Source organism: Budorcas taxicolor, chromosome 21 (assembly GCF_023091745.1).
Source record: "Budorcas taxicolor isolate Tak-1 chromosome 21, Takin1.1, whole genome shotgun sequence".
NCBI lineage: Eukaryota > Metazoa > Chordata > Mammalia > Artiodactyla > Bovidae > Budorcas > Budorcas taxicolor.
In genome coordinates this window covers 51,836,507-51,863,145 of record NC_068930.1, presented here as the reverse complement: position 1 = coordinate 51,863,145, position 26,639 = coordinate 51,836,507, and the positions used below count along the sequence as shown (strand labels likewise).

General features: G+C 38.3%; 1 protein-coding gene across 1 annotated transcript in view; it reads right to left on the bottom strand.

Moving 5' to 3' along the window:
• Nucleotides 1–323: 323 nt before the first annotated feature.
• Nucleotides 324–26,639, bottom strand: part of TTC6 (tetratricopeptide repeat domain 6) — a 200,784-nt gene continuing 174,468 nt past the window's right edge. The window contains exons 26-31 of the mRNA XM_052660010.1: nucleotides 24,228–24,301; nucleotides 18,167–18,377; nucleotides 12,676–12,828; nucleotides 11,651–11,821; nucleotides 961–1,186; nucleotides 324–460 (exon numbers count right to left, since the gene is read on the bottom strand). Of these exons, the coding sequence (XP_052515970.1) occupies nucleotides 324–460; nucleotides 961–1,186; nucleotides 11,651–11,821; nucleotides 12,676–12,828; nucleotides 18,167–18,377; nucleotides 24,228–24,301 (972 nt within the window). The remainder of the gene's footprint in view (nucleotides 461–960; nucleotides 1,187–11,650; nucleotides 11,822–12,675; nucleotides 12,829–18,166; nucleotides 18,378–24,227; nucleotides 24,302–26,639) is intronic.

The following is a 26,639-nucleotide window of genomic DNA, read 5'->3' as shown; positions in this document are numbered from 1 at the left end:
CATGCAGTATTATTTTTAAAGGAACTATTTTACTTAAAGAAAATATTTTGTGTTACTAGGGCCCTTGAGAAACATTCTCATTTAAATTCTAATCTTGTGAAAAAAATTCATTTTTGAGTTGTTACAAATCTGCAGAAAATGATCTAAAAGTTTTATAATTAATATATAAAGAAGATGTTAAAATGTATCAAAGGATTATATAAAAGACTAACACAAAGAATACAATAATGAAGATAGTGAAAACTTTTTTAAAAGCAACAAACAGGTTTCAATTTCTGGAAGAACAACTGTGTAAATTGCTACAGAATCTGTGGTCTATGTAGTCATACCACCGAGGCACGTTCTTGAAGATCAAGTGCTTTGTTATAGTCAGCCATAGCTTCTTCAATCAGACCTATCTTACCACGAACTTCTGCTCTAAGATTATATATTAGAGCATCATTAGGTTGCAAAGACAAAGCTGTAAAAGAAAAAAATTTTCAAGGTATCTTTTATGTGAGCACTCAAAAAGACTCTCATTTTTTAAATACAAATTTTATAGTAAATTATAATAATACTTTATTATTACTATAAGTTATTATTGGTAAATAATAGTATATAATATAAAAATAATACTTTAGTATTACCTATTTGAAAACATTTTTCCTCATATGTACATTATTTAGTTACATGTGAATCTTTATAAGAAAATTAACTCGGGAAACACAGTGCAATGTCTTTTTCGAAAGTCGAGCAATATTTGTGTATGATTTCCCTAATAATTTTCTACATTTTAAATACCAAAGCGGTAAGTTATTACATAAACAAATCTATATTGATTACATTACAGATAAGATATATAAAACCATTAATTCTAATGTAAATTTATCTAAGCAAATAGACCTGATATGTGTCTTCTTTTGTCATCTAAAAACAATTCAAACATTGTAATCTTACTAAAAAAATTACCAAAAAATATACCTTTACTTAGGTCTTCTTCAGCCAGCTCATATTGCTTTAAACAACAGTAGAAGTATGCTCTGTTAAAATATACTGCAGCCCACAATGGACAGCTTTCAGCTACATACGCAAAATCTTCTTTTGCTTCTTCATATCGCTTTAATACTGTATTTGCAATAGCTCGATTCATGATAGCACATTCATTTTCTGGATCAAACTTTAAAGCCTTTGAGAAGTAGTCACTAGCCTATAGAAATGTGAAGATAATGACAATCTGAATATATTTTAACTGGCAGCTATACAGCGATTTGAAACACATTTACTATAAAACTCAGGCCATCCGTATCAGATACAGATGATAAGAAGGTACAGTATTTGCAGAGAATGTAAAAGATGAGAATAAAACCAACCAATAGTTGGTCTGCTTTGGGTTATCATCCTGTGTCAGCAGTTTTAGATAGTGCCAGAGATAAAATACTCCTCTCTGCTGAAGTGAAATGTTCTCCTACCACCTCAACCTGCTGTCTATGCCCCCACCCCACCCCCCCCTACACACACAAATCCCATATCCCTATACAACACTATCAGTTAAGAAAAAAGGTCACAACAGGAAAGTAAAACATAAGTTAGAAAACTTTAACACTTTTCATATAAAAGCAGAGTAAAGGCTAAAGAGAGAAGTGAACTTTGAAAATAAAGTTCTAAACCATACCAAAAAGGTTTAAAAACACAGTTATACTATGAAAAGCTATAAGGAAAGAAGAGAGAAGATAAAAATCAGCTTTTCAAGAAGATCCAAGCCTCCAGATGCTTCACAACAAATTCTCAAGCTGGAAAGGACCCTGCAAAGTGTGGTCCATAGACCGGTGTTGGGGTCTTAAGTAAGTCAGAAAAAATCTTAAAAACTGCTCCTTCACCACAAATAGTTTGAGATACTGATTAGACATGCTACTACTCAAGGTAGGAATCTCTTTTCTAGTTAGAGTATGAATAAAAATTTGACTCCTTTGAATTTGAATTCAAAGGAAACCTCCCTAAATTTGGAAAAACCATTTTTAACAATACAGCTTGCTGAATCCAATCCCTTTATCACTCAATTTTCCCCCAGTGCACCACAGTTTCAAAAAAATTTTGAAACCTCCCTAAATTAGGAAAAGTCATTTCTAACAATACAGCTTGCTGAATCCAATTCCTTTAGCACTCAATTTCCCCCTAGCACACTACAGTCTGGCTTCTATCTCCCTCCCTCTTTCCATGAGGTCAGGTTTTGGTAAGGCTAAGGGTGTTGTGAAGTCCAGCAGACATTTTCTAGACCTTTCCTCCCACAGCATTTCTGTGGCACAGATGCCCTTGGTCTCTCCTTCCCCCTTAAAACTCTCTTTGTCCTTGAAACAGGGAGTCTCCCTAGTTTTTCTCCTACCTCTCTGATCATTTTCTCAGTCTTCTTCACTGGACTGTTTTTCTTTATATTTCCCAGGGATTTGTTCTCAGTTCACTTCCACTGTGGGTGAAGTAAAACACTGGGAGCACGGTGGCCAGGAGCTCAGACCTCAGGGCCAGATGTCCAGGCGCTACCACATATTAGCTCTATGCCCTCAGGTGAGTACCTAAGACACTCTTTGACTCATGAAAGCAAAAAATCGAACTCTCCTTTCAGTGCTGCTATGACAGCTAAGCAAGCTAACAGGTAAAGTACTGAGAACAATATGTAGAATATAATAAAGACTCAATTATACTGATACATCTTTTTTTTTTTTTTTGCTAGTATCTGCAAATGGAGAGATCATAGCCCTCAGGCAATACACCATGAATTTGACTGTTTGTGACTTTTGATAAGCAATTAGATCAAGACTGTGTAATCCATCTCATCCCAGAATGGGAGCTGTTCTGTGCTAAGTGCCATTTAAGGATCCCTTAAAAAGGCAGCAGAATTGACATTCCTCTGTGAAAAGCTTAAAGAATTCACTCCTGAACAGGAGGCTGGACTCACAGTCATTACAAATGAGGCAAGGGAATGACTCAAAGCAGGGCCAAGACTTCCTTCAAAAAGTAATTTAAGTTTCATTTTAACTAACCAATAAGTCCTCAATAAAAACTATACAATTCAAAATCACAAAAGGATGACTTCAATCAGGTAGGAGCCAACACCTGCCCCAGCTAAAATAAATGAACTTAGTAAAACACTGTAGTATGGCTAACTGTGAACAATATAACTTTCTATTGCAGCTTTAAATATATACTACTTAGGAAATGAAAGCCTATATATTTAATGAGGTTACTAGAAGAACAGGAGTATTATCACCCATGGAGTAGTTAGAGGACAAAGATGCCTACCACAATGGATGGCCTTGATTTAACAACTGGTCTAATTTCCACTGATTGACATGATAAGTCAATCAGTCATGTCCGCCTCTTTGCGACCTCATGGACTGCAGCACGCGAGGCTTCCCTGTCCATTACCAACTCCCAGAGCTTGCTCAAACTCATGTCCATCGAGTTGGTGATGTCATCCAACCATCTCATCCTCTATCGTCCCCTTCTCCTCCTGCCTTCAATCTTTCCCAGCATCAGGGTCTTTTCCAATGAGTCAGCTCTTCACATCAGGTGGCCAAAGTATTGGAGCTTCAGCATCAGTCCTTCCAATGACTATTCAGGACTGATTTCCTTTTGGATTGACTGAAGTCACTTCAGTCTTGTCCAACCCTTTGTGGCCCCATGGACTGTAACCTGCTAGGCTCCTGTTCATGGGATTCTCCAGGCAAAAATACTGGAGAGGGCTGTAGTATTTCCTTCCCAGAGATCTTCCTGATTCAGGGACTGAACCTACATCTCTTCTGCCTCCTACACTGTCAGTAGGGTTCTTTACGACTAGTGCCACCTGGGAAGCTACAACTTGTTTACCCCTAGCTTCTAGATGCTTTCTGATTCAAATTGTGTCTCTAGAATTTCAATCCCCAAAACTAAAATTAGTTCAGAACCATAACTGTAAGTTCCCTTGTACCTGCAATTAATTAGAAGGCTGACTCAGTTATTATTGAAAAGTCACCTATAATTCATGATGCATCCAAATGTGGTTTAAAACCATGAAGCTACTAACTAATCACAAAAGAAGCCAGAACACATACATGTCTTAACCCTCTAGAGATTATTTGGTTTATTGAAAGACCCTTCCTCCTGGCCCTAAATCTTCCATCCATAGTCAGAAATAAAGCAGGGAGGAGGGTGTACAACAAATAGAAGAATTTTCTCCACAAAAAAACCACAGAGCATACAAAAATAGCTGAATAAACCACTCTCAAAGTCTGTTTGTCTCTGAAGGGAGCACGCACTATAAAGCCCAGGTATCCAGTCTATCAAGACAGAGGACAGAATATATTTTATATCAAATATTTGCCCAGCTGATGTGCCCCTAGTTTGAGGAAAAAGAGCCATACTTTTTAAGTATGATCAAAATTCAAACTACACTTCAGATCTAACCAAACAGTCTTATACATGATATCCATAGACTTATTCGGGACAAATAAGCTTAAAATGTGAGAGTTTCCTTCTCACATGGACCATAAGCAGTTATGGAAACAGAAAATTGCCCTGGGCATTGTGTATGTCATAATCTCATTAACTGACTCTCTAGCACACAGACACATTGCCAAAACTCAGCTGGAGAGTAGTCTGAGCTTGACAAAGTTTAAGGTAACTTACCCTGACCGTCAGCCTCGGAAGACATTAGACTCCCAGCTATCTGAGGTCTGAGCTATGACAATCTCATTCATGCCTTACACAATAATATCTTTGATAATTCTCGGTCCCAGCATCTAACTTCACCTCTGAGGTCAACCAGCCTCATCATAGGGGTCAGCAAGCTAACTGATTTAACTTGGGAAAGAATGAAACTAACGCAATTGCAGTAGAGACAGAATAGAAATGGCATGTGTGAGAAAAAACTAAGAAGCAAAACTGACAGAATCAGATGACTGATTAGATGAAGCCGAGGAAGAAAAATGATTGATGCAATATTTCTACTCAGGTGACTCTAAAGAATGACATCGTGAATTGAGACAGGGTTTCTAGGAAGAAGAGCTGGACGGGGTGTAGAAGATACAGAGGTTAATTCCGTTTTGACTCTAATGCACTTATAAAGCATCCAGTTTCAGCAACTGATAAGTATGGGTTAGGAGCTCAGAAGAAAGGTAGAGGCTGACATGCAGCATAAGCCGTGGGTATGGATGTGCTTCCTGAGTAAGGAAATATAGGGGAAGAGACAAGAGTGTGATTCCTGGCATTAAAGAGCTTACCTGGAATGAGGAGATAAGAGACTAACTCAGAGAAATGGCTATGGAGTGACACAAAGCCATACTGAAATTGTATAGAAAGAATTATATACAAAGCAGTATAGAGTCAAGCTCTCACTTTAGATTTAACCACAAACTTCAAATGAGAACTTAAAGTTGTCTGGTAGTCCTACTATACTTCCCTGGAATGTTCACACTACCACTCTCTAGAATAATTATTTCACATGTTCTCTTTCCTCTTCAAAACTCCTAGCCACATGTCCCCCTTTTTACCTATCCATCCTCACTCTTAACTGGTAAATGATACTCATATCTCATGGAAAAACTATAACCAATAAATAGAAATGCCTACTATCAAAATCTACCTATCAGACTTCCCTGGTGGTGCAGTGGATAAGAATCCACCTGCCAAGACAGTGGACACGGGTTCCATCACTGTTCTGGGAAGATTCCACATGCCAAGGAGAACCTAAACTTATGTGCTACAACCCCTGAGCCTGTGCTCTAGGGCCAGTGAGCCACAACTGTGAAGCCCACATACCACAGCTACTGAAGCCCCCACGCCTAGAGCCCATGCTCCACAACAAGAGAAGCCACCCCAGTGAGAAGCCTGCGAACCACAATGAGGATCTGCCCCCACTCACTGCAACTAGCTGAGCGCCGAAGAACTGGTACTTTTGAACTGTGGTGTTGGAGAAGACTCTTTAGAGTCCCTTGGACTGCAAGGAGATCCAACCAGTCCATCCTAAAGGAGATCAGTCCTGAATAGTCATTGGAAGGACTGATGCTGAAGCTGAAACTCCAATACTTTGGCCACTTAATGTGAAGAACTGACTCATTGGAAAAGACCCTGATGCTGGGAAAGATTGAAGGCAGGAGGAGAAGGGGATGACAGAGGATGAGATGGTTGGATGGTATCACCGACTCGATGGACATGAGTTTGAGTAAACTCTGGGAGTTGGTGATAGACAGGGAGGCCTGGCGTGCTGCAGTCCATGGGGTCAGAAACAATCAGACATGACTGAGCGACTGAACTGAACACCACAACCAGAGAAAGTCTGCACAAAGCAACAAAAATCCAGTGCAATCAAAAAATAAATAAATAAAAAGCAACTTTAAAAAAAATCTATCCATCTACAGCAGCGGTACTCTCTTCTATACTCTGTCCGTGCCTTCACAACATAATGGATAGTGTGACCTGCTCTCTTCAAAGGCCACCCCTGGAACTTCCAAACTTTAGCCCCTCCAAATCCTCAAAGATTTTGATCCTGATTATCTCTATCACTCTCTCCTATACCAACAATTTCTCCTTTTCCACCAGATCCTTTAACATAGGAGCATGAATCAATATCCCTCATATTTTAAAAAATTAAAAGTAGCAACACCTTACTCCACTCCAGCCATCACCCCCATTTCACTACTTCTCTTCACAGGAGAATTTCTGGAACTAGTTGAACTGTCTAATTCTTCCCCTCACATTTTCTCCAAAACCCTTTCCACTTAAGGCTCTGGTGCCATTGCTACTCCAATGATGTTCTTACCAAAGTCATCAAGGATTCTCTCCATCCTCTCTCACCTGGACTTCTCAGCAGCATTTGACACAGGACACATTTCTTCAAGCACTTTGTTCTTGAGGTGATATATGCTCTCCTGCTTTTCTTCCCATCATCCTGGCTGGATTCTCCCTTCTCAGTCTACACTCTGGCTTCTCCTCTCTGCCTCACTTCTAAACACTGATGTTGCCCCAGAGCTTGCTCCTTAAACCCCTTCTCTCCACCTACATTATCCACCCAGGTAACCTCCTATAGTCCCACACACATGCTAATACTGATATAGTACTGCTTACATGAGATGGTATTAGATGTTTATCACACTACTAATATTATATTATTTTCTATTTCTTCCTCCAATAAAATGTAAACTACATCATAAAAGAAGTCTTCCTTGTCTCGTTTAGCTCTGTATCCTCAGGGTCTTCGTCAATTCCTAGCAGATGGCAGGTAGGAGATTGAAAGAATGAAGAGTTAAGTGGAATCACGAAGTACTTGCTCAACTCTTCCAGCAAAACGCAAAGGACTGTAGCCTCTCAGTAGATAAAGGTGTCCTGAAGATCACTTGGGGTATGGTGACAATATCGGGTGGAAGAGGAGAATACAGAGGTTATAGATCTCAGAAAATGCAAGCAATAAAAACAACTTTTTAAGATGAGTATGTTATCTTAGAAGCAAGGACTGTGAGAAGTTCTAAGATACACAGAGCTTGTGATAAAAGTCTTCCCAAACCAGGCTACACTAAACAGAACAGACTGGAAAGTCCTTTGCAAAAGCATCAGAGGTAGCTCAACTCAGAAAGTTACCATGGAACATCACCCTGTTTTCCACAGGAATCTCTGCTTTCAGTCCAGGGGGGAAAAAAATTATCTCATTCAAATATAAGTAACAGAAAAGTAATTTGCCTGCCTTCATTGTAAAAACCAAAGATAAAAAATTAACAGATTTTTAGAAATAAAATAAAAGTGACCAGCAAAAAGTATTACTACACTGTAGATAAAAGTTGTAACATTATAAAATGAACTAAAAAAAATTGGTAAGAAATCGCATTTAATTTTTTTAAATTAAATAATTAAATAATCTATCTTTAAAAAGAGGTGGCCAGGAAGAAATGGCATGGAAATGGCATAGAAAAGAATTTTAAAGAAACCTGAATTATAAGGTCCACAAGGGAATAACAAATAGAAAACACAGTAAAGATTTAGAAAGTGTTAGTCAATCAGTTGTGTCCGACTCTTTGCGACTCCATGAACTGTAACCCACCAGGCTCCTCTGTCCATGGAATTCTCCAGGCAAGAATACTGGAGTGGGTTGCCATGCCCTCCTCCAGGGGATCTTCCCAACCCAGGGATAGAACCTAAGTCTCCCAGGTTGCAGGCAGATTCTTTACTGTCTGAGCCATCAGGAAAGCCCAAAGATTTAGGAGAGAAATGCAGCAGAAAATGAAACAGAAATTAAGAGATTAAAAAACCGCTTGAAGAAAAATAACTGGCATATAGAAGTCAAAATACATCCCATTTATAATCATTGGTATTTGTTGACATTGAAGAAAATCAAAATAGTGAAACAGAAAAATTCTTACACTTAATTCAACAAATTTTCCAGAATCTAAATATTGAAAATGCTCTGTACTTACAAATTTTACCCCAAAAGGTCAATTCTAACAAATACTTGAGTAAAACTTTTCATTTATAAAAACAAAAAAAACTGATTTTGTGATTCTGACAAAAAGAAGTCATCCACAACAAAAATCAGGTTTGCATCAGATTTTGGGTACCAATATATATAACACCAAAAAATAGTGAAAGACACAGACATTCAAGGAAAGAAAGAGTGAGTGAAGGATACTAAATCCAGACATGCTGTCTGAAGACATAAAGGCTGCGGGCTAACAGCTGTGAACGTGAAACAATTCAAGGAATATGAACCCTTTCTCAAGACTCTATCTGTTGTGGTTGTTGTTCAATCACTAAGTCCTGTCCAGCTGTTTGTGACACCATGGACTGTAGCCCATTGTCCATGCGATTTTCCAGGCAAGAGTACAGGGGTGGGTTGCCATTTCCTTCTCCAGGGGATCTTTCTGTCACAGGGATTGAACCCGGCTCTCCTGCATTGGCAGGTGGATTATTTACCATTACTGACTCAGGGAAGTCCCCAGGACTCTACTAGAAGACTAATTTCAGAGCACCAAAAAATGATTGGTTAGAAGGAAAACTTTGGCAAAAAGCCTGGTGAGGAGAATTAAATATATTTAACTGAAGAACTAAGACTAAAACAAAAATAAGCATAACAAAATAGTATGCAAACATTAAATCTTTGCACAGCATAGGAATAATGAAGGACAACAAAATGGGAAAATACAGAGAGAATGGAAAGCAAGTTAACGTGACAAGTTGACATAAAAAAAACTCAAGCATATTTAAGGATATTAAATATAAACATTTTTAAAAAGAGAAAACTATTAACTAAAAGTGACTAATGTGTGAGAGGGAGAAGTAAGAGGGAAAGATATTAAAGGGTCATTTTACTTTCCTGGTGGCTCAGACCATACAAAATCTGCCTGCAATGTGGGAAACCTGGGTTTGATCCCTGGCTTGGGAGGATCTCCTGGAGGAGAGCATGGCAACCCACTCCAGTATTCCTGCCTGGAGAATCCCCATGGACAGAGGGGCCTGGCAGGCTATGGTCCATGGGGTCACAAAGAGTCGGACACAACTGAACGACTGAGCACAGCACACAGCACAGCACAGCAGAGAAACTAAAGAAATAAGGAAGCGAGGGCACAAACGTATTTTCATAAAGGTGATCACTAAAGCAAAACTGCAAGGAGATCAAACCAGTCAATCCTCAAGGAAATCAACACTGAATATGCATTGGAAGGACTGATGCTGAAGCTGAAGAAGCTCCGAAACTTTGGTCACCTGATGTGAAGAGACTATTCATTGGAAAAGACTCTGACGCTGGGAAAGGATAAAGACAAAAGGAGAAGGGGTGGCCGAAGATGAGATATTTAAATAGCATCACCACTCAATGGACATGAATTTGAGCAAACTCCAGGAGATAGTGAAGGACAGAGGAGCCTGGTACGCTGCAGTTCCTGGGGTTGCAAAGAGTCGGACACAACTCAGTGACAACAACAAAGCAAAACTGTAAACCTTCCTAAATATTAGGAAAAATTCTAAATTTTTAAATAAAACAAACCACAGAATAAAAATCTAAATACACGTAAACATAAAATAACAGAACTAATACCAAATATACTGACTATGCCAAAATATAAATGGGATATTTATTAAAAGATAAATATTTTCAAATTTTGTCATCTAAAACAAAATCCAACTCTACACTGTAGGAAAGAGACAAAACTAAAACAAAGAATTTTAAACATTGAAAATAAAAGGAAGGACAAAGGAATACCAAGCAGAAGCCAATCAAATGAAATCAGAGGGCAGGATCTTCATATCAGATAAAGGAGAATTTATTCCAAAGAGAAACAAAGAAGAGCATTTGTAACGCTGAAGATTACAATTCACAATGCATATATAATATGTATTAATATCTATACATGAAATACTGTATTTCATAAGGTGGGGATTAAACAGATATAACTGGAGAAGGAAACGGCAACCCACTCCAATATTCTTGCCTGAGAAATTCCATGGACAAAGGAGCCTGGAGGGCCATAGTGCATGGGGTCACAAAGAGTTGGGCACAACTCAACCACTAAACAAGAATGAAAGAGATATAAAGAAACCTACATAGGATCACACTAATTATAGGATACTTGAATAAACCTTTCTCTGTACAAGATAAACCAAATGAACAAAACAGTATGAATAAAGATTAATTTAAAATATAATTAATAAGGTAGATCTTATACATTTCAACACTATATGCTAATGATAGAAACTCTTTTTGGGAAGGCCCCTGGAATATTAAAGAAAAAAAGTTATCATGTATTAGACCACATTAAAACCCAATAAATTTCAATATTTGAAAATATAAAAATCCTCCCTCCTGAACATTTTAAGTGCTCCATCAATTTATCCTTTAATCAAAGGGGAAATTTGGCTAAAATTTCAAGTGCAACATTTTGGGAAAACAAAAATAAAAACACTAAAGACCAAAATTCAGGGGATACTGCTGAAAACATTACTTGGGAGAAAGGCATAACCCTTAACAACTTACCACAATATAAGTGAAAGAGAGAATAAATAAAGCTCTGACTCAAAAACTTAGACAAAGAATATAATAAAATTGAAGATAAAGAACAAAAGAGTAAACATATAAAAACACAACAAATAGTTTGATTCATGTAATGCATTACAATTCAAACATAATAAATTCAAAATATAAAAATATCATCTACTAACCCAACATTTTCATTTCAGACGTTATGAACTGATGCTGAAAAAAAGATTGTTGCCATAAAAACCAGAAGTAACATACACATCTCCTCACCCCCAGTCAAGTGCTCATGTGACTGAAACTTAAGGTAGAAATTTCGATGAGCTAGACAATTAGATCATGAAAGATAGTCTGAAAGAAAGTCTGAGATTTTGCTAAATGGGGACAAAAAGCAGAGAATTCCAGGTGGGAAGCTGGCAACAATGGACAGCAAGGAGACTGCAGGCACCTGGAGAAGTCCAAAACAATGTTTACTGGACAAGTGTTGAGTGGCTGATAATAATGAAAAGAATAAATGCACAGAGGTGTAAACATTTAATACATAATTATAGGCATTCTTATGAAAGAGAAAATCTCCTAAAGAGCTAATGAATGCCTGAGACATAAAGATTGCATTTTGAAACTATATGTAATGAAGAAAGCACTTACTGTCAAAAAGAAAACAAGAAGAAAAACTCACATTACCTGGGAAAATTGCCTGTGATGAAAGTAGATATTTCCTGCATTAAAGTAAGCCAGCGAGTAGGTGGGGTTTAAAGAAATTGCTTCTTGATAGTCTCTCATTGCGTTCTGTTGTTGACCCATAAACTCATGAATCACACCACGATTTGTTAAGAATTCTGCTGTACCATTGATCTGCAATATAATAGTAAGAGCAGTTAGCGTCTGGGAATAGTATTTATCTCCGATTTCATGTCTGCAAAAATGGACATTATGAAATCTCTTTGTGGGAAGCTAGTGATTTTATAGGGCAGGTAAAACTCCACGAGAGCAAACATTTTGAGAAAGGACTTGGCATGAAGTTGGTTCAATGCCAACATTTTGTTGATTTGGTTGCAATAAAACAAATAATCTTAGTGCTTTATTCAGTTCCTTTGCAAAGAATGGGGCTTAAGAATAGATGCATGAGGAAAAGTTTGTCTGTTTAGCTCTGTTAAGCTGGAGGAGAAATTAAAAAGTTACCATGTTTATTTGTCCTATGCAGTATAGCAATTACCTTTCAGGTCTTTCCTTTATCTGATCTCAAAGATTACAATATCTACCCAAATATACAAAAAAAAAAAAAAAAAAAAAGAATCCAAAATTGAGAAGACAAAAGGAAGATTTTCTGTCTTTGAATTTATTTGCCATTTCACTACAGAAAAAGCTGGGGATTTACATTATTCTTTCTTTAGTTCCTTCAAAGCCAGAAGATTATTTTATTTTTTTAATTATAAAATAATATTGATGTATCATGAAGCTATAAATTTGCATGTACTAAGAGGAATCAACTAAGAGAAATGTATTTTCAAAATTTTAAATACATTTAGGTTATAAAACTGGCAAGCTATAATAACTCTTTATTCTGTGAAACTCCTGGGGGAAACAATACAAATATTATTTTTTCTACAAGTCACTTTTAAAAGGCAACAGAGGACTTCTTACTTCATCTTATTCACTGATGACATTAATTTACACTAATGATAAATATAATATAAATAGATTTTTACCTTTATGGCAGCATTTATATCCTGAAATGCAGCAAAATTATCACCCATCTGAAGACAGACCACAGCTCTTCCTTCATAGGCTAGGTAGCTCTTTGGATCAACTTCCATAGCAATGGTAAAGTGGTTCCAAGCTTTCTGGAATTTTCCTTGGGCCTAAAATAATTTTCCATTTACACCAAGTAGGAAATTGCCCATATCATGACAAATGTTTATGATTCTAACTTAAATAAAGTCTTTTAGTAAGGGTATATTTATACTGTGCTAAATCTAAGATATTTTAAACAAGGAAGTAGGCTGTACTGTGAGTACATTCAAATGACTGATTCCCCTGAGTATTTATGCTGAAATTTTAATTAGTTGAAATAAATCTGATAATCAGAACCATGTCTTAGACGGGTTTTCAACAACATAAAATCTTGACCACCATGGGAAACACCAATGCTTCTGACAATCACTACCAAATTTACATTGAGTTCTGCAAGCTCAGTTGGTAAAGGATCCACCTGCAATGCAGGGGACCCCGGTTCGATTCCTGAGTTGGGAAGATCTGCTGAAGAAGGGATAGGCTACCCACTCTAGTATTCTTGGGCTTCCCTTGTGGCTCAGCTGGTAAAGAATCCACCTGCAAAGTGGGAGAGTTGGATTTGACCCCTGGTTTGGGAAGATCCCCTGGAGAAGGGAATGGCTACCCACTCCAGTATTCTGGCCTAGAGAATTCCATGGACTGCATAGTCCATGGGATAGCAAAGAGATGGACACGACTGAGCAACTTTCACTTTCACTGCACACACAGGCAGGAATCGTTTATTTGCTTGGCATTGAAACTCTAGTTATACATATTATACATAACAAAATAAATATGTGCTCAATAATTAAATAAACTAATGGTATAAAGTGAAAGTGTATAAATTGTACAGCCCATGGAATTCTCCAGGCCAGAATACTGGAGTGGGTAGCCTTTCCCTTCTCCAGGGGATCTTCCAAACCCAGTATCGAACCCAAGTCTCCAGCATTGCAGGTGGATTCTTTACCAGCTGAGCCACAAGGGAAGCCCATAATGGTATAAAACCTAACTGTTAAATTGCACCAGCGTCTGGCATTTTAGGATCACTATACACATTCCATGAAAAATGCATACAAATCAACCAAGCAGGTATTTATACCAACCTTAATACCAACTGGAAAACAAGAGAGAAAGTTAGGAGAGGGACACTGTTAGCAGAAAGATGTCAGAGTATTTCCTAGAGAAGACCAGTTGGCAACTAAATAAATCATCACAGAAAGGCAGTGAGTTGATAAATTCAGCACAGCCCAGGGCCTGTCTTTATTCCTGTGGGCTCAAAAACTCAACTTGCCAGTCTCAGAAGCTGACTCTCACATAAACCAATTGACTCTTGAATAAAACTAATACAAAATAGAACTTAGAGTTAACTAGACACTGTCTTTAACCAGTAAACTTCTCCCTCACAGTAAATTATGTGAAAATCAATGTCACCATCACAAGTTCATTTGATAAACAAGGAATTGAACTTGTCTGGTCCTGACAACATCTGTTCTGCTCACTTCACGTCTCTAGTGCTAAGTGCGTAGAAGGGGAATCTGTTTCATATTTATCTAAAAAATGGTCACTCGTGGCCCTAAACAGGATTTGATGGGTTTTTCTAGCTTTCATTTTTCCATCCTTCCTTTCCTGATTCAATTCTTCCTCATACTGACGAGTTCCTTCAGGTTGACATACACCCAGTGAGATCTTCATAAAATACAGATCTGATGTCAGTGCTCTGGTGAGTGATATTCACATATTTAACTGACCTAGACCAGTTAAAATGACCTTCACCTCCGGTCATTATGCAGTTCTGCAGTCTTATCCCACATTACTCTCGCCTTGTCCATAACATTCTGCCTCCCTTAAGCCTTCTGTCTCTTTCTCACCAAATGAGCTGGTCCCTCTCTGTGGAACACGGTGTTCTAAGCCCCAACTCCTACTTCTAATTACTAGTTTTTCATACCTCGATTTAAATGTTAATTTCTCGAAAAGTCTTTCCTCATCCCCTCAAACCAAGCTAGGTTTCCTTCATATGTTCAGTTCAGTTCAGTTCAGTTCAGTCGCTCAGTTGTGTCCGACTCTTTGCAACCCCATGAATCGCAGCACGCCAGGCCTCCCTGTTCATCACCATCTCCCAGAGTTCACTCAGACTCATGTCCATCGAGTCCGTGATGCCATCCAGCCATCTCATCCTCAGTTGTCCCTTTCTCCTACTGCCCCCAATCCCTCCCAGCATCAGAGTCTTTTCCAATGAGTCAACTCTTCACAAAGAGCAATATTGCATAGGAACCTGGAATGTCAGGTCCATGAATCAAGGCAAATTGGAAGTGGTTAAACAAGAGATGGCAAGGGTGAACGTTGACATTCTAGGAATCAGCGAACTGAAATGGACTGGAATGGGTGAATTTAACTCAGATGACCATTATATCTACTACTGTGGGCAGGAATCTCTCAGAAGAAATGGAATAGCCATCATGGTCAACAAAAGAGTCCAAAATGCAGTACTTGGATGCAATCTAAAAAATGACAGAATGATCTCTGTTCGTCTCCAAGGCAAACCATTCAATATCACAGTTATCCAAGTCTATGCCCCAACCAGTAATGCTGAAGAAGCTGAAGTTGAACGGTTTTATGAAGACCTACAAGACCTTGTAGAACTAACACCCAAAAAAGATGTCCTTTTCATTATAGGGGACTGGAATGCAAAAGTAGGAAGTCAAGAAACACCTGGAGTAACAGGCAAATTTGCCCTTGGAATGCGGAATGAAGCAGGGCAAAGACTAATGGAGTTTTGCCAAGAAAACACACTGGTCATAGCAAACACCCTCTTCCAACAACACGAGAGAAGACTCTACACATGGACATCACCAGATGGTCAACACCGAAATCAGATTGATTATATTATTTGCAGCCAAAGATGGAGAAGCTGTATACAGTCAACAAAAACAACACCAGGAGCTGACTGTGGCTCAGATCATGAACTCCTTATTACCAAATTCAGACTTAAATTGAAGAAAGTAGGGAAGACCGCTAGACCATTCAGGTATAACCTAAATCAAATCCCTTATGATTATACAGTGGAAGTGAGAAATAGATTTAAGGGCCTAGATCTGATAGATAGAGTGCCTGATGAACTATGGAATGAGGTTCATGACACTGTACAGCAGACAGGGATCAAGACCATCCCCATGGAAAAGAAATACAAAAAAGCAAAATGGCTGTCCGGGGAGGCCTTACAAATAGCTGTGAAAAGGAGAGAGGCAAGGGGCAAAGGAGAAAAGGAAAGATATAAGCATCTGAATGCAGAGTTCCAAAGAATAGCAAGAAGAGATAAGAAAGCCTTCTTCAGCGATCAGTGCAAACAAATCGAGGAAAAGAACAGAATGGGAAAGACTAGAGATCTCTTCAAGAAAATTAGAGATACCAAGGGAACATTTCATGCAAAGATGGGCTCAATAAAGGACAGAAATGGTCTAGACCTAACAGAAGCAGAAGATATTAAGAAGAGGTGGCAAGAATACATGGAAGAACTGTACAGAGAAGATCTTCATGACCCAGATAATCATGATGATGTGATTCCTTCATATAAACTGTACTAAAACTCATCCTTTTTTTTTTGTACTTATCCTGAGTATAATTAAGTAATTATTCATGTGCCAGCTTGATGCTTATCCCTTCAATAGGTAGTAAACTCTACAAGAAGAACCCAGTGTCTTTTCACCGCTCTAGCCCTAGGCCTAGATCAGTCCCTGTCCTATACTAGATGCCCAGCAAATGCAATGAACAATGACATTAACACATTTCTTTTGATTGCAGTCAGTTTTAGCTGTTTGGGAGTCACCCTGTCTCTAAATTGACTTTGCAAGTTTCTACTGTGATCAAACAATGGCTAATTTCATGTTTAACTCTCAGAAGGCAATCTTATTTCCCTTACTAATCAGTTCTTAGGCATACCTCACTATAACCAAGCCATAGCCACCTCCTAGTCTTAGATCAGCCAAATTTATTTATTTTTTAAATGAAAAAAAAAAAAAAAAACACCTCAACTTTAAAAGACATTGTAGATGTCCATCAGCAGACGAATGGATAAGAAAGCTGTGGTACATATACACAATGAGTATTACTTAGCCATTAAAAAGAATACATTTGAATCAGTTCTAATGAGGTGGATGAAACTGGAGCCTATTATACAGAGTGAAGTAAGCCAGAAAGGAAAACACCAATACAGTATACTAATGCATATATATGGAATTTAGAAAGATGGTAATGATAACCCTGTATGCAAGACAGCAAAAGAGACACAAATGTATAGAACAGTCTTTTGGACTCTGTGGGAGAGGGCAAGGGTGGGATGATTTGGGAGAATGGCATTGAAACATGTATATCATATGTGAAATGAATCGCCAGTCCAGGTTCGATGCATGATACAGGATGCTCGGGGCTGGTGCACTGGGATGACCCAGAGGGATGGTACGGGGAGGGAGGTGGGAGGGGGGTTCAGGGTGGGGAACACATGTACACCCATGGCGGATTCATGTTAATGTATGGCAAAACCAATACAATATTGTAAAGTAATTAGCCTCCAATTAAAATAAATAAATTTATATTAAAAAAATAAAAGACATTGTTAATAGGAATTTCTGTAAATTACAATAATTTAAACATACTTTTGCCCATTATTTAATTTTTTTAATAATAAAAGGCACAAAAAGATTACTCCTTTCCTTTTCATGGAAAATATAAGTCATCTAGCACTTTCTTCCAAGAATATCACTCCATATTTTGTAGTGCACGTAGCTCAGTGAGCGTATGGGTCAGGTCAGTGTCCCAGAAATGACTCAGAGACATGCTTGATAACAAAGAACAACACTCTTCCAACTATCTGGAAGGACACATGTCTATTCTCTTGGCTTCCAGTGTGTTCTAATTCACTGCCATTTGGAAGATGACCTGAATTCAGAAGTCCCTATATAGTGCTCGTCTGGTCCATCGCATAGGTCATGTCATTACATTGTCTATTCCCTTTAGCTTTTCACTAATTTAACAGGATAAAACCTATGGAGCTTAGGCATAACTAGTGAAATAAATTTTAACCAGCTTTTTATATGTGAAACTCACTGGGAAAGTCTTAACAGCTGTCTGTAAGAGTGGTATGTATAACGGGGTGAGGTAGAAAGAGGTGCAGGCAATAAGGCAACTCAAGTTCACAAGCTCCTCATCTCACTATCACACCAGGTTCCTGGGAATGCTTCCCAGGCAGCCTCCCTGTAACTCATCAAACCCCTGCTTCCCACTGACACTGTGAATACTAATAAGAAGATAAAGGTAAAATGTTCACAGTGAAAGAAGCATTGTATATACCCAGCACCAATGAAAGGTCAAATATAACCTCTTTCTTGTCCAAAAGGTGCTTTCGTGGTCCAAACTGTTGTCATATGATATTACCTGCAAATTATAGCCTAAACAAATTCTGGCTTTTGTATAGGCTGGATTAAAATGCAGTGCTTTCAGAAAGTCCTTCTGTGCTTGCTTGGTGGCCTCATCATGTCCATATTCCATGTAAGAATTTCCCCGTCCAATGTAAGCATCCAGAAAACGTGGATCAATTTTAACAGCCCAGGTGAAGAAGTTGACAGCTTCTTCAAATTCTTTATTCCTGAAAAGAAATGAAAATATTAATGCTTTCTGGTGAATTATCTAAGTGCTTTCCTATATATAATCTTTACATACAGGAATGCATTAACCCTTAAAAAAAACTTTAATTTTTATTAACATATGAATTATCATAAGAACTATTGCCATGGAGAAGAAAATGGCAACCCACTCCAGTATTCTTGCCTGGAGAATCCCATGGACAGAGGAGCCTGGCAGGGGGTCTCAAGAGTCCATGGGGTCTCAAGAGTCTGACATGACTTAGCGACTAAACTACCACCACCACTAAGAACTATTGCCATATAACCTAAGGCAGTCTGATGGGGTTCTTTGAAGATATTGGTAGAAGGAAAGAGGGGAAGTAAGAGCCTTCTTTATAGCAGAATACATTGAGATGATATTCTAGAGTTCTTTTTTCAGAATTATAAAAATCTGAATGGCATTCTTGAACACATTTATAACAGTTATCTGTGGACAGCATAGAAAAACATACTATTATTAATAAAATATACCATTTAAATCAGATTAAAATAAATTCATTGTTATATAATATGTCCTTTATAATGAAAGGAGCTCAATTTTTTGTCACACAGGAATTTTTACTTCAGTACTTCTGTAAAGGCAGCTCATTTCATTTTAGACACCAAAAGAGGAGGGGAGAAAAGGAGGTGAAATGCATTTTATTATTAACTTGTGAATATATGTGACTAAATGATAACTCTGTCTTTCTAACTTCCTGTGGGTTAGGTGAGGGTTGTTGAAGTAATCAAACATTTATCCATGGGTATATAAAGTCACTTTGCCATTTCACATGCAAATCTAATAACTATTTTTAATTTCAATTAATATGGAGAGTTTGCTGCTAGTGCTAAGTCACTTCAGTCGTGTCCAACTCTGTGCAACCCCATAGACGGCAGCCCACCAGGCTCCCCCGTTCCTGGGATTCTCCAGGCAAGAACACTGGAGTGGGTTGCCATTTCCTTCTCCAAGGCATGAAAGTGAAAAGTGAAAGTGAAGTTGCTCAGTCATGTCCAACCCTCAGCGATCCCATGGACTGCAGCCTTCCAGGCTCCTCCGTCCATGAGATTTTCCAGGCAAGAGTACTGGAGTGGGGTGCCATAGAATTTTTTAATAGAATAAAGGAGCTAACACTGAGTAACTACTTACTCACCAGGTACTGTGCTGAGTGCTTTACATATACTATTTCACTTAATTCTTCCAACACTTCTGTAAGCTTGTTATAATTTTTTATATTTTATAGATTAAAAGAATATCACGACTCAGAAAAGTTTGCACATATTAAATAACATAGTAGATAGCATGCTAAGATTGCACAGAGCAAATATGTGGGGTTCAAACCCAGGTGAGTCAGACTCCAAAATCCATGCTTTCCCACAAGTCATCCCTACCCACATTCTTCACCTTTAACATACTTGTAGCTGGCACACAAGAGCTGGTGTGGTGACCTCTCAACAGCGCAGTCAGAAGAAAGGCTTGGAATTCAAAACTAAGCCTGAACATATAAATTAATACTAATTTTTCAAAACTGCTAGAAGGACCAAATGACAGCATGTGAAAAACCCTTAGCAGAGAGACCCTCACCCAATAAAGATTATTTTCCTCTTTCCATTCTTTTCATTACTTCTCAAAAAGGTTTCAAACTTTAACAAGATGCATCACTTGCTTTTCTAACGTTTCCTTTATAAAAATACATGGAACCCAGGGTAACTGTTCTAGAAACTATCATCTCTTAGATATCACTCAGCATTATCTCTTAAAATACAGTTTCTCAAACCTCAGCCCTTCCTTCATGACAGTTGCCCTGTGTCCCAACTATACCTATCATTTATTGAGTACTTCTCTTTAAGTCACTTTTTTACTTAAGTAAATCTATTTTTAAAAATAACTTCAATACCACAAGTACAAAATCAATATCTCATGCATAAACAGAAGGCAACCATAAACATAAATAAATATTGGAGCTGGATAATACAGTTTGCAGAAAACTAAACCTAAGAGCTGTACCATCTATCATGAAGTGTGGGGAAGATGCTAAAGACTAACTCTTCGCTGAGACTTTCTCCTTGATGTGTTCAGAAGGTTTGAAAGAATTCACTTTGAAACTGAAAAGCAATCCAGTTTCCCATAATGTGATTCAATTTTTTTGAATGCTTGTGCATGCCATGAAAAATAATAGAGGTGCTGATGATTGCCCCATGCCAGAGTCGGACACGACTGAAGTGACTTAGCAGAGTCCAAAAGTGTGCACCAAGTGTTGTGCCAGAAGATGACAAAAGAGTCAACAGGAAAGCACTGGGAGAGGTTGACATTACAAACAGGAGACAGTTAACACTCCTGGATATGAGACAGCTGGTATCTTCTGGGTTCACTCTGTGGATTCTCACAAAGAAAACATGGCTCCCCTCCCTCAAGCAGTTTAGAGTGAAACTCTCCTCCTCTTTCCTGATAACTGGCACTATTTGAGAAGTAAAAGTTCACTGAATACAAGGTTACAATGCTTGTAGCCACTTTCTCACTGTATTACAGAAATAACTCCAGTCTAGATAATGAACTCTTTATCAAGAATAACTACACAGTAGTAATTTGCATTTCTATATAAAATGCATTTAGCTGATAGGTTTTTAACAGCCACTGCTTCCCTGGTGGCTCAGACGGTAAAGAATCTGCCTTCAAGGCAGAAGACCCGCATTCAGTTTCTGGGTCCGGAAGATCCCCTGAAGGAGGGCAAGGCAACCAACTCCAGTATTCTTGCCTGGAGACTCCCCATGGACAGAGGAGCCTGGTGGGCCACAGTACATGGGGTTGCAAAGAGTCAGACACGTTTGAGCAACTAACACTTGAACTCTTCACTTTCATTTCTGTCTCTGGGTAGTGAGCTACTTATTTATGATGCATACCTACAGTGACCATGTAAATGGAAATTTCCAGGGCAACCCAGTTCTCTCATATTCTTCCCACAAATCACTGAAATGTTTCTAGTATGCTTACATCCAAATTGTATCATACACATTGCTTCCCTCTTACCCAGAGGGAAATTTAAAATCCTTTGTGAGTACATATGCCAATATGTAGTTTACAAAACATAATTTCACCCTTTAAATCATCAAACCAATTTTAAAAGAAAAAATGAGGCAATGAATTGAAGTTATTTTTCGACACACATCTAGTTATCAGCACTAATGTTTAACAAACATCTAGTCTATTCAGACTAAGTAAACAATCATTAAACCTTAAACCTGGGGAGGGACCTTGAAAGGCACCTAGCAACCTCTTCAAAGCTGATAATATCTAAAAATCAAGTCCAGAGGAGGTGATGGAGCCAAAGCTAGAGACACCACCCCCAGCCCCTTACACCAGTAGGAAATAACATAGACCTAGCAACTTCATTTTTCTGAAGATGGGTATGTCACACAATGTCCTGTAGATCAGGGCTGCTGTTAAATAATCACACGACAGTTTAAAAATGGAAAAACGTGGCAGAGTGTCTGTTATATCAGGGTACACAATCACTGGCACATAAACTGTTAAAACATCAATCACACAAACACAAAACTATATTAGTTTTTCTAAAATAAAAAGTCTCTCTATAAATCTAAAATAACGTGATCACCGAAGGAAGGTGTGTGACTCTCATTATGGTGTCTATTAACTAAGGACCAGGTGCTGAGCTGGCAGGCTAGGCCACAGACACCAAGGCCCACCGCGCTTTCCAAATGAATCATATACGTGACCAGATGTGCCCTACTGGGTTGTACAAATAAATCATAAATACCTCCCCAAACTAAAGAATGTGGCCTGCAGAGTCGAAGATTCAGAAATATTTTATGCAAATATAAGAAGAGTGGAATAAATGTGCTGAAGTAAAAAGTGGATAGAATATGTAACTCTGAGCCATCAGGCTCTCCTTCTGTGACTTTTTTTTTTTTTTTAATCTTAAGGTGGCTTTCTCAAAGAGATCTAAAAATTAACTCTACCATAATACTCTCAGTGACCCAATTGGGCAACAAGTAGGATATTCAGCCTAAGGAATGTTGTCTCCTAGCAACCACAAGAGTGAGAACCAGAGATATACAAAGGCACACTTCAAAAGTCTGCAACCCCACGAGTTCAAAGATCAAAGCCCTAAAGTTTACACATTTATTCCTTTTTAAAATTTTTCCAAATGGGAGAATTTTTACTTTCTCTACTATGAAACATCAATAGTGAATCTCATTATTTACAAACCATGCTGCTGAAGTCATAAGCATGTTATAGCTCAACTTGAAAAGCAAAAATATTTTTCTTGAAATAAATATAACCGATCACTAAACATTCCTTATTGTTAAATTTAGTAAAACTGTTAAAATACATGGAATTGGGATGCTGAGTTATCAGAATTTTACTGTTGACTTAATTCTACTTTTATTAAAAGACAATAGAGATTCTGGTGGGATGATGAAAGTTGGTTATTTGGAATTGCAAAGCAGTTTCAGCTTAAGGAGGCCCTGCCATATATACCCAGTGATTACATTTCATAAAGGAGATCAGGACCTGACACATAGAAAAATTTACTGACTCTAACAGTTGCAAAATACAGGAATCCTGAGAAAATTTTGGTGTCTGGTTTAGGTTTTAAGAGAATTCAGTGACCTCAGACATTTCTGGTCTCCACTCGCCCACCAAAACAAATACATCAGTCAATATTATTCCATTTCTTTTTAAGAATGACAATTACTTAAAGAGATGAATTGTACAAAGATGCTGTATTAAAATAGCCAATGATGTGACTATGTTTTTTGCCTGTATAAATTTAAAGGTCTGAGACCAGTTTGGGCCTTTTAACCAAATATACCTTTACAAGCTCCAGTAATTATACTACCATAGTCATAAAATTGAAAAAATATAACTCTCATAGAGAAACCATACCTGTACTAGTTATGTCCCCAAAGAGGGGAAAAAAGAATGTTAGTTTTCTAAGTAATTCAAACTATGTCCTGTTGCCTAAATTGTATATTTACAGAGTCTACTTGCTATGCTAATTTTCTCATCGAAGTAACTGCTATTATTTCACTCATGAAAAATGCTGTAAACTATTACTTAACTAAATACATTCAATTTCACATTCACGAGCTGAATTTCTATCCTTTTAAAAGTAAAATGTCCAGAAATTAATTTTTTATATCAAATGTATGGGTAGAAATGTAAGCTACAAATTATAGTTAGCAAAATCAATCTAATATTATTTCAGAGTAAATTTTAAACTGATTTTCTATATTTTAGCCTTATGTTACTATTCTTTTCTCCTCTTCTATAATTTACTTATTTTTCACAATAATACCAGAAACAAGTAATGTATTTTAAGTAATTTTAAGTAATGTATTTTTTTGTAGATTTCATTATATTTTATAGATATTTACTGGTATATTTTAATTAGTTTTAGTTTAGAAGTGCTTTTCAAAGGTAAAATTTTCTTGAAAATATTTTACTAAATCAACCTCTCTTCTAGGAAACAGACTTTTAAAAAGTTAGCTCCATTTAATGAACAAAGTTAATTATTCTATTCTTAGATATTTCAAGCTATTCATTATTTCATTCTGTGTTATTACCAAGGTCCTTTCCAATAAGTGGACCTGAATCATATGGATACCCCCAATGCTATCAGCAGGCATTTACTTGCTGATTTGGCTAAAATAGTTTGAGAAACTTAGGTGTGGTTCCCACTTCCATACAGTGATTCTCGGTGTCTCTCGCCATTTTTGTACTCTGTCATTTCCACAATATTCTCCTCTGTTTCTCCTATTATAAATCTGCCGGTCCCACTTGCTCTCACTTCAACATGAATTGCACTCCATACCTGTGATAGCACATAGCAGTAGCTTGACATAGGCTCACATTAGTCTTGCTTATCAATGCAGCTTGCTTAAAATCCTGAAAAAGTGTTACAAATTTTTGTTAATTTTACCACATTATCTTTTGGGTTTTCATAAACTTCCTAACTTTGATTCTACCACAAATAAATTTTACACAAGCCTTAAAATATACATCTTCTTTAAAACTTTATGTTTTCCTTTTAGTATCACATGAGAATACTATAACCCAATACAGAATACCATAACCAAAAACTCACTCAGAACCTTGCACTACTGTCTCCACCCTTCCTGTGGTTTTGCCTGGTATTGTAATGAGGTATCACACTTACTTTCTTTTTCATTGTTTTTTTTCCCCCCACTGAACACAACCAGAGACTTCTGTATCCACACAGAAATAGAAATTTGCCTGCAGAGACTCTTAGGACTACAGGACAGATAAGCACTCAGGCCAGGCCCTACAACTGCAACTCTTGTGTGGATTAGCTAAGGTAGCTCCTACCTAGGCAACCCACACTTAGGGGAAAATGTGTCATTTTGTCCAGGGATCCTAGAAGCCTCCAGAGACGGAGCAGTGGAAATGCTAACTGCAACAGGTAAAGTCAGAGCAGTCAGTTGGAATGGACCTGAATGGTACTGGTTGTGCTTAGTCGCTCAGTCGTGTCCAACTCTTTTGACCCCATGGACTGTAGCCTGCCAGACTCTTCTGACCATGGGGATTCTCCAGGCAAGAATATTGGTGTGAGTTGCCATGCCCTCCTCCAGGGGATCTTCCCAACCCAAGGATCAAACCCACATCTCCTGCACTGCAAGCAGATTCTTTACCATCTGAGCCACAAGGGAAGCCCAAATGGTACTGAGGAAGAGGTTGAAAGTGAAAGTGAAAGTGAAGTCGCTCAGTCGTGTCCAACTCTTTGTGACCCGTGGACTGTAGACCACCAAGCTCCTCCGTCCATGGGATTCTCCAGGCAAGAATACTGGAGTGGGTTGCCATTTCCTTTTCCAGGGGATCTTCCCAACCCAGGGATCAAACCCAGGTCTCCCACACTGCAGGCAGACACTTTAACCTCTGCACCACCAGGGAAGCCCAGGGAAGAGTTTAAAAGAATTTAAAGCACTAACTCTGCCTAAGATCCTAATGCTGTGACCTGAACATTGTTCTCTGTTGGACACCAGAGATATGCTGTCTGAAGCTCTTTAGCTTTTCAAAGCCCTACAAAAACAACTGAAACCTGAAGCAAAATAAGAATACCACTCAGTCAGTTCAGTTCAGTTCAGTTCCTCAGTTGTGTCCGACTCTTTGTGACCCAATGAATCACAGCCCACCAGGCCTCCCTGTCCATCACCAAATCCCAGGGTTCACCCAAACTCATGTGCATCGAGTCAGTGATGCCATCCAGCCATCTCATTCTCTGTCGTCCCCTTCTCCTCCTGCCCCTAACCTCTCCCAGCATCAAGGTCATTTCCAATGAGTCAACCCTTCGCATGAGGTGGCCAAATTACTGGAGATTTAGCCTCAGCATCAGTCCTTCCAATGAACACCCAGGTCTGGTCTCCTTTAGGATGGACTGGTTGGATCTCCTTGCAGTCCAAGGGACTCTCAAGAGTCTTCTCCAACACCACAGTTCAAAAGCATCAATTCTTTGGCGCTCAGCCTTCTTCACAGTCCAACTCTCACATCCATACATGACCACTGGAAAAACCACAGCCTTGGCTAGATGGACCTTTGTTGGCAAAGTAATGTCTCTGATTTTGAATATACTATCTAGGTTGGTCATAACTTTCCATCCAAGGAGTAAGCGTCTTTTAATTTCATGGCTGCAGTCACCATCTGCAGTGACTTTGGAGCCCCCCAAAATAAAGTCTGACACTGTTTCCACTGTTTCCTCATCTATTTCCCATGAAGTGATGGGACCAGATGCCATGATTTTTGTTTTCTGAATGTTGAGCTTTAAGCCAACTTTTTCACTCTCCTCTTTCACTTTCATCAAGAGGCTTTTCAGTTCCTCTTCACTTTCTGCCATAAGGGTGGTGTCATCTGTCATCTGAGGTTATTGGTATTTCTCCCAGCAATCTTGATTCCAGCTTGTGCTTCTTCTAGCCCAGCATTTCTCATTATGTCCTCCGCACATAAGTTAAATAAGCAGGGTGACAATATACAGCCTTGACGTACTCCTTTTCCTATTTGGAACCAGTCTGTTGTTCCATGTCCAGTTCTAACTGTTGCTTCCTGACCTGCAGCCAGGTTTCTCAGGTCTTGTAGGTCTTCACAGAACTGTTCAACTTCAGCTTCTTCAGCATTACTGGTTGGGCCATAGGCTTGGATTACTGTGATATTGAATGGCTTGCCTTGGAAACGAACAGAGATCATTCTGTCGTTTTTGAGATTGCATCTAAGT